The following is a 9,545-nucleotide window of genomic DNA, read 5'->3' as shown; positions in this document are numbered from 1 at the left end:
GTAACATTTTTATCAGATCTTGATACTAGCATGATATTTGATTACAAAGGAGACTTTCATGTTTTGAACTCTTAAATCTACTATGAAATTCCCTCCAATTACAGTATATACTGTATAAATACTGTGTATATACTGATAACAATAAATGGAGATGCTTTACATGGTTAAAAAATTAGAGAAGTGGGTATAGGTAAAATATTTGTGAGGTAAACTTGTTCTTTATTATGGGAGAAACTGTTATTGTTCTGGAAACCCAAGAAAGTTCCTAAATCTGCTAATGAGGTCCCTTGTCAGGTTTACAAAATTCTCTGTGAATAGAAATTAGTTCTTATTCCAGCACAAATAGTGTATGCCACAAATATTTTGCTTTTATTTTTCATAAATATAAATGCTTTATACCAATGGTTCTTGTAATGATTAACTTTAATATTAACTTGACACAACCTAGACTTGCCCAGAAAGGGCGCCCCAGTGAGAGATCTACAGTGCAGTTGGCCCGTGGACATATCTGTAGGGAACTGTTTTAAGTTAATTGGTGCAGGAAGACGATGCCTAGCAAGTGGTACTCTAGGTGGGGGTCCTAAACTGTGGAGGAGTGGAGACAGATGAACACAAGAAAGCATGTGAAAGGTTTGTGCGTTCATTTCTCTCCGTCCCTAACTGTGTGCTGGGATGACTGCTTCAAACCCTTGCTGCTCAGTTTCTCTGCACTGAGCTGTAAGCCAAAGAGACCATTCTCTCCCCTAAAGCTGCTTTTTGGTTAGGATGTTTTATCACAGGAACAGATATGAAACCATAACAGCTCTGCACGTAAACTGTGTTTTGAGTTGATAGGAAATCAATGCTTTAAAAAAAAAAAAAAAAGAAATCAATGCTTTTGAGGTACTTCTGAATTTACCATATAGCCTAATGTTGTGGAATATTTTTAGTGGAAGCTAGTATATTATTTTGTTTTTTAGGGGTTAGTACTTACAATTCTGACACATACTGAGTACAATAACAATATATTTTAAATATGTATAAATTAGACTTCCTATAGACATTGATTTTCTTAGAAAAGAGCATTTTCTGGGTCAGAAGTTGTAAATTAGCCTTCTGATGTATACATTCCACAGATGTTTCCCTTATAGTTTATGAAGTAATTTGATTGTAAATGTGTAAAGTATTTGGATCTCAAATGCTAGTGCTAAAAAATAGAAATGTTTCTTTTGAAAAGGAGATATAGTTTGCTGTAATGCACAACAGACTATAACCACACACTGGCTGCTATTTTCTGGCAGTCAGTAGTCTAGTTCATCACTGCTCTGCCACAAAGATGAACTTAGGTATAGATACCTTCTCCCTTATTTGTGGGCAAATAAAAATTTAACAATGTGCATGTAAAGACATTACTTAATATTTCATTAATAAATTAAAGACATCATGAAGCTTTTTGATTTATTGTGCCTTTTTCCTGGTATATCAGTTTCTTTAGGAGGTGATAAGAAACACTAGAAGAAATCAATATCCTAAAGATCTTAATTTTCTTCTTCACAACTAGCTAGTGAAAAAGAAAGTAACTTCAAAGTTATACTTCCTGGAGTTCCACAATTTTACGCTGTAATTTCTTCAGGTCTTTCTGTACTTTATATTTCTCTAAATCCATTTTTGTTTTCTGTATTTGTTGGAGAGAGCTGATGGAGTCATGAATTGATTTGAATCCTAGAAGAAAAGAGAATAGATATACTAAAACAATCCATTAGATCCCTCAGCAGTCCTTCCACAATTGTTCCTCATTTAACTCAAAGCACATGAAATTCTATTAGAACAAATCTAAAAATATACAAAGATGAATTAGTTCATAACAGCTTAGCTGGAATCTGGATTTATTGTGAAAACTGGTTTCTTTCCCTTCTGTAAAATTACATTTGCATGATCGTCTAAGATTATATACTGATACAAATTTATAATTATATTTGTCATATTGTATATATTCTTACTTCTGTTTACAATATTTTTGTATTTTGATACAAATGTAAAATTGTTTCTGTCATATTGTATTATGTTTCTACTTCTTTTTAAGATATTTTGAATATTGATGCAAATTAAGGGATTTTTGTCATATTGTACTATACATTTCTACTTCTGATATAGATATTTCTATATATTGTCACAAATTTGAGATCATTGTCCTTATGATATTCATCTTTATTTTTACAATGTAAAGCTTATGTCTTTAAGCTATATAGGGTATTAAGAATTACAGGTTAGTGGTCACTCATGTTTGTAGTACTTATATTATGTTTTCTAGATGTACAAGGATATATTCCATATAGATAGGTAATCTTCAAACATTTCAAAGAACTACAAAATATGACATTTAAATGTTTTAATAACTTAAAATTCCGTTGATGTGAGACACTACTGCTTTTGGAAGCACCAATCTATTTCCAAGAGTATGCTGGGCACCAAAGACACTCCATGTGGAGCTTTTCTACTTCTTGGCAAAACTGGCCTATTGGGCAAAGAACTGCCCTTGCCTTGACTGCTGACAGTAAGCATGCTTTTCAAACCAGTCAAGCAGGACACAAGGAAACCTGACTACTGAACCTTGCCAAGTCAGGGTAGGTCAGTCTTTCTAATTTTCCTGCTTCTGAAAATGGCCTGTTAGATATTCTAAGTCCTTGCCATAACATTGAAGAAAGACATTGGTTGACTGACCAGACATCTAGCTGTTTTTGTCAGTTCTTGCATCTATTAGAAGTTGCTTGCTTGCAATTCTTGCTTGCTCAAGTAATATTATTTTCTTTCTTAGATGATATTATTTTCCTTCTCAGGTTTTTGATGGGGTTGAAGATTAGATAGTTACAGTCACAATCCTCTCATATTTTAGCTAGGGCATAAGACTTAGACTCTCCAGGATAGGACATCTGTTTTTTGCTAATTATTAAGGCCTGGATATTTGGAATGTGTTTCTTGCTTATGTTGTTCTTGGTTTTGGTTTCATCTTTGCTTATATTATCACCTTTCTTCTACACAATGCTTGGTAGTTGCTGTTATTGTAGATTGTTTTATGTTAGGATAAAAACCTTCTTATTTAGATAAAAGGAGGAAGTGTTATAGGATTTTGATCCTGAAACATGATTAGTTAAATACTCAGAGAAAGAAATTTGGGTTCCACCTGAAGATCTAAAAAGCAAAATAGCCAGCCACTGGCTCTTACCTCAACCTCAGTTTGGAATGGCAATCCTGCCTCCAGGAATCTCAGAATGAAACTGTGCCTGAGAGACTGTCTCCTCCTGTTTTTTAATCCTCTCTAGGATTAAAGGCGTGCACCACTGGGATAAAAACCATGGATCACCCAGTTTCTATGGCATCTAATGTGGCTACTGCAATTAAAGGTATGTGTTACCATTGCCTGCTGTAAGACTGATCAGTGGGGCTTTTTACTCCCTAATCTTCAGGCAAGCTTTATTTATTAAAATACAAATGAAATTCTGCTACATTTCCCCTTTTTGTCTAAAACAAAAAGGAAGGCTATAACTAATACAAGAAAAACTATACAATAAGCACAATAACTACATAATCTATACAAGCAATGAATATAGCAACAATGTATAGTCCATTTGCATTTGACAAATTCAGAGAAATACTCTATATCTGTCCTATCGTGGTGAGTCCAAAGTTTTGTACCTAATTTACTTTCTATCATAACTCGCATTACCATCCAAACCTATCTTTTGATATCTTTCAACCTTACATACTTTACATTTCTTTAGTGAATTTCTTTTCTGTGCCTCATAAACAAGGGAAACTATAACTATCTAGTCTTTACCTCAGAGACCCAAGAAGGAAATAATATTAACTGAGTAAGCAGGAAGTGCAAGCAAGCGACTTCCAAAAAATGTGAGTAATGACAGAAACAGCTGGCTGCCTGGACAGTCGCCCAAAGTTCCTCTGCAACATCGGGGCATGATCCATCTTCATCCTACAGGCCTGGCATATTTGACAGACTCTCTGTGAAGCAGGATATTTTGTGTCCTGCTTGTCTAATTAGGACAGCATACTGTCAGAAGTTGAGGCAGGGTCATTTTCTTGCCCGGTGGCTTACTTTTGCCACAAAAAAGGAAACTCTATGTGGAGTTTCTTCGATGCCCATCATCTTCTCTGAAGTAGATTGGGGCTGCCAGGAGCAGACATGTCTCATTGTCATAAAAATACTAGAACCTAGGTTATTAAAGAATCTTAAATGCTATATTCTGTAGAACTCTGAAGTGTTTGAAAATACATGGCTATCTAAAATGTATTTTTGTTTGACCTTGAAAAATACCTACTGTGACTACAATGCAATTATCTTAGGTGAGTAACTACTAATCTATATTTTCTTAATATCCTAAATAATAATAATAATTTTCAACTACTAGAAATTTATGTTACATTGTTAAATGAGTTCTATAGGTACAATACTAGAAACAAGAGTAAAATTTTATGTATAGTATGTTCTAACAAAAATTAATCTCAAATTTGTATCAATATAAAAAATTTGTATACAATATACAAAAGTCCAATCCAATGTAAAATATTTAAAACTAATAGTTGCTTTTTAAAAGTAGATTCAATAATCTACCATTTTCTATTAAATCTATATCTACCCTTTTTCTTTTCAGAGTAGATTCAATAATCCTTTTATCCTGTTATATCTAATCTCCCCCCTTTTTTCATTTCAAAACAAGAACTTGGAATCTAATTTCCTTTGTTTAGCTTTTTCCCTGACCATTATCCATAACAACTTGTAACCAACATACTAAACAAAGACAAACATCCATAATCCATTTTTGGGGAGAATGTGGGTATAGTTTTCTAGGCTACTTCATACTGACTGGGGGTGCTGATAATCTTATGGGGACCCGAAGAAAATTTAGGATTATGATCAAGTCCTGACTGGAATAGTCTGTGAGGCTGGATCATCTCAGCCAGCAGTCTTGAAGCTATTCTGGATGTAGAACTCAGAGGAAGCTGCAACAGAAGTCCTCTAAAACATTGGATCATGTGGGTCATCCAGTTTTATTGGAGATTTGTCAGAGGGTCTTCCTCAAAACGTTTAGTCAATGACCTTTGGGGCAGCAAGCCCTAGGGCATGGTTGTTGTAGTAAATCTGCTGGCCTGCCCTGTCACCTGTGTACCCTGTCCCCTTAAGAGACAAGCCCTGCCCACTCCCAACCTTCCCTTTCCCTCCTGCCTCCTCTCCATCTCTTTCTCTCTCCCCACTCTCTCTTTCCACTCTCTCTGCCCCCTCCACTTTCTCCCACCCCATAACTTTTTACTCTTATGCCCTTCCCAATACTCACTAAATAATTTCTATACCCAGGCTCTCTCTCTGCATGGTGTATCTCCCAGCGGCTGCAGTCTCTGGTCACCCGTGAATGGTAACAGTGGTCTTGTCTGCATATGTGCCGCTTACAAGCTAAGGAGAGGAGTCACATGCTCTTACTTTCTTGCTCAGGTGGTTGGGCCCCTGCTCCCCTGGACAGCACAGCAGGACACAGCAACTGGATTGCAGTGGCATACAATCTGTTCTGTATCCCCATTTTATACCTAAATAAGTCCCTTGAGACCCTTTAAGGGGTGTTCACGGAACACCCCTCTCTGTAAACTTACTGGCTAGTGAAATAATTTTATCTTGCGGGAGATATTTAAAATATTTTCTTCTAAGTTTACAATGGAGCCATAAGTCAGGTCTTTGTGAGCTGCAGAACTTGCTCTCACGAGTTCTATGGTGCAGAGATCTTAGAAAGTAAATGTTCTCAGAGCAGTGGTAGGCATGTGACAGCGCCAAGTGGAAAAGAAGACCGTCTGCTCATTTCGATACCTTTCAGTACTCTGCCGGCCTTCCGTGAGAAGGTTAGGGAAGTCGGATTAAATGTGTGACCATGTCGCTAGTGACAAGACCGGCTGGAAGTAGGAACTTGGGGGAAACTGAGCTGGGAAAGGAAGGCCCGCTCTTCCCTGCTCACCTGATTGATAGTCACTTTGCATCCTCTCTAGTTCGCCCCAGATCCGTTTTTCCATCTGGTTCATCCTCTTGGATAGTTTATTTTCTATGAGTTTTATTTTGTTTACTTCTGCTTCCTGTTTCTGGGAGTTAATATAATTCTCCAAGTTGCTTGAAAGCTGCAACACTTTTTCTTCTGTTTTCATCTCAGACTTTTCCTAAAAGAGAGATCATGTGATATACCTCTTGGGAAAAGAGGAACAGCTTGTGCTTTTAGACAGTGCTGGTTTCCCATGGAAAACACCAACACTTTGTCTCAAACTGTGGTCATGAGTGTGAGTTAATTCCTTTGTTTCGCTTGGTTGTTTCTGGGCTCTTGTGCTATACATGTTGAACGCTTAGAGTTGCTGAAGTGCCTGGAAGGTTTGGAACTGTAGTCTGGTATTTAAAGTAGTATCACAAGGAAGATAGTAGATACTGCCTTCTCTGAGCTCCTTGGAAATGCTCCTAAGTGTTAGAACTAACCCCTACTCCATTGGAGTCTGCATCCCATGTGGACCCCAATCAGCGGGAAGGGCTGACTTTCCACTCCAGCTGTTCATTTTTCTACAACTCGTAGGTCATACCCTCCCCCAAGAAGTTCTGACTTAATTGATCTGTGGTGGAGCTCAGGAGCTAGTACAATAGGGAAGCTTAGCCCGTGTGAGTGGGGGCAACGCAGCAGCCATAGAGAGTAAGGGAGGAGGAACTGAGCACAAATGGCAAGGCTCCTCTGAATCTGTTTCCTGCTACCTGCTCCAGGAATGGTGGGCTCAGTCTTTCTCTTCTTCATAGGATGATCTAGAGACATCTAGAGGGATCCGGGTGCTTTTGGAGTTGAACAAGCAGGCTCACTCAGCAGCCCTGAATCTGCTACATAGGCTTTGATAGTCACAGCGGCTTGACGATAAGCTGTAGATTTGGTGCAGTTCCTGGCTCCTACCTCACTCGACTATGTGCAGATTCAGCTGTGGGCTAAGGACATTGTTTACTGCACTGCTGGCACCCTGCTAATGAACTTCTCAGAACTGGATTTATACAGTCAGTAGGCAGGCAGCCACGGCCCGCGTAGACCTTGTGCTGCCCTTCTCTGCAGATGTGGAGTGCCAGCCTGAGTGGGAGAAAGAAGCCTGGACATAGATATGTCACTCAAATGCCTTGTTACTCACTCTAGACTGGGAGTTTCTTCTCATCTTTATGATATGGCAAAGAGTTCTTAAAACTTTGAATCTATTCCAGGTATGATCCCAGCAGCCAAGAGGTAGAGGTAAGTAGATCCCTGTGAACTCTGGGCCAGCCCAGTCTACATAATGAGTTCCATGCCAACCAGAGCTACATAGTAAGATCCTATCTCAAAGACAACAACAACAACAACAAAACAAAATAAAAACCCAAAACTTTGCATCTGCTTAAGGCAGCATAAACTTCTTGTCTGTCAGAAGCTCTCAAACTGTCATGAGGCCAAATTTCACCTAGGGAACTTGTCCAGAGCCACTGATTCCTGATGGAGGACCCCAGGACAGGGATTCTTAGGTTTGGGTTGAGGAAGGTTTTCATGTTGTTTGTTGTTGCTATACCAGGGAGAGCATACTTTGGGAAACCTAGGCTCCTACATCTGCAGAGGTGCTTCCTTGAGCACAGGCAGGCACCGGATCCTACAGAGGTGTTAAAATTCAAATATGCTCACATGCAGCAGAGATTAATGTCAAGGATGGGGTGCAGCCACCCAGACCACCACAAGGACAGCAACCATGAAATGGCGGAGCCCCTTACCAGCTTTTCCTGTACAACCTTCAGACATTCATTTATATGACCCAGGTGGTCTTTTCTGTACTTGATAAACTGATTTTCTGTCCATTTTTGATTGTTTTCAATTTCTTCATACACATTTGTAGAAAGTGAGCTAAATCTAAGGAAAACAATTTTGATGAGTGAATTAAAAAAATTTAGCATTAAAATGATACAGTAAGATAATGGTCCCACGTGCCTGGGTAAGTAATTATAGGATAACTTGGGATACTCTGTTCTTCATATACCCCATAATATAAATTACATGGTATAGGTATATTGTAAGCTCACTGATAACATTCTCACATGGAAATGCACGTTGGTATCATTCGTGTGGATATCACTCAAGGCTTGAGTTTACTGTGTGAGGGGAAGAAACACTCAGGTCACTTCATGGTGGAGGTGACAGATCTTTTCTGTAAAGAGCCAGAAAGTAAGTGTTTCAGGCCTGTAGTCTTTTGTGTCAAACAATGTTGCTACTGTGGTATCAGAGTAGCTAGAAGGAACACAAAGCACAGAGCTCTGCTCTGATCAAGCTGTGTTTGTGTATACCCAGAGTCAAATCCCACAGAATATTTTCAGGTCGTGCTGTATAAGTCTTACAAACATTATTCAGAAATGTGAAATGCATCACCTCTGGGCAGTTCAGCTGCCCGAGTTTGCTGACCATTGCTTTGTGAGCCCCACTCTGAGGGAAAAGAACTTGCAATGTTCAGTAGAGGAAGGGGCAGGAGCCCCAAGTGTAGCTTGGAAAGAAGCGTCTAAGGTTTGGCTTAGGGAGCATGTTCCCCGGCAAATCATTATGTTCTCTGCCCGGTGGATCTGTGTGGATGGATTTGAGGCTGCTGGAGGCATCGTTTGTGTGAGTTAGTCATGTAACAAAACAAAGAACAAACAAACCAACAAGCCTGAAGCAGCAGACTTATAGAAAGGGCTGCTGATGCTGTGAACTGTAAGAACATTAACAAACAACAGAAGATTTTAAAAACTGGAAGTGAACGTTGTTTCAGAGGTGAAAAGCATCGTAAGCAGGTAGAACTTAATATAAAAAGTCACTGTAGAGTGGCTGAGTGGCTCACAGGGGATATGCAGATCTGAGAAGAAAGGAGAGGAATCATGGAGGCTTGTGAGTTGTGGGATAATGCTTTTGTACACTGTAAAGATCTGTCGGTTAGCTAATCTGCTTTTCTTTCATCCATCTCTCTCAGTCGGTCCTATCCTCCCCAGGGCCAAAGTCCACTCCAGAAGCTGAGCAGCCATGACATCTGGTGAGGTCAAGACTTACAAGTATATCCGTGACAACCATGTGGGACCCTCACCCCTTATTCTCAAAGGGGTAAGAAAAAAATTCCTAGCAAAATGTTTTAAAATTAGAAACCCCAGGCTAGCTTCATGCTCCCAGGAAGGACAGTGGCCCCTCCCGACTCAGGAGAATACAAAGCACAGAGCCAGGATGGGAAAGGATGGCCTGACTCGGGGACGGTGTGGCCTTGCTCTCTAACAAAGAAGGATGGAGAGAGCAAAGGACCTCACATCCGTGCCAAAAGCAGCTTCAAAAAGCCTCTTTGTAGTTACACCTTTAAAAGCTTACCCCACAGAGGAGATACAGCTCCTCTCTACCTCACTGCAGCAGGGTCAGAGATGGGTTCCAAACATGTTTGTATTATGCTAATTAAACCTTGCTTATTATAGTCTGGGCCTCTCTGGTGGTCTCTCTCTGGGGGTCGTAATCTGGGCACAACAAACC

The 9,545-nt window shown here is 39.5% G+C and overlaps 1 protein-coding gene across 1 annotated transcript in view; it reads right to left on the bottom strand.

The window, feature by feature from the left end:
• Positions 1-1,423: 1,423 nt before the first annotated feature.
• Positions 1,424-9,545, bottom strand: part of Fam81b (family with sequence similarity 81 member B) — a 60,410-nt gene continuing 52,288 nt past the window's right edge. The window contains exons 7-9 of the mRNA XM_050122213.1: positions 7,784-7,919; positions 5,994-6,189; positions 1,424-1,701 (exon numbers count right to left, since the gene is read on the bottom strand). Of these exons, the coding sequence (XP_049978170.1) occupies positions 1,568-1,701; positions 5,994-6,189; positions 7,784-7,919 (466 nt within the window). The 3' untranslated portion in view covers positions 1,424-1,567. The remainder of the gene's footprint in view (positions 1,702-5,993; positions 6,190-7,783; positions 7,920-9,545) is intronic.

The sequence above is a fragment of the Alexandromys fortis genome, unplaced genomic scaffold, assembly GCF_014885135.2.
Source record: "Alexandromys fortis isolate MF-2015 unplaced genomic scaffold, M_Fortis_MF-2015_v1.1 scaffold_163, whole genome shotgun sequence".
Classification (NCBI taxonomy): Eukaryota; Metazoa; Chordata; class Mammalia; order Rodentia; family Cricetidae; genus Alexandromys; species Alexandromys fortis.
This window is presented reverse-complemented; position numbering and strand designations above follow the sequence as displayed.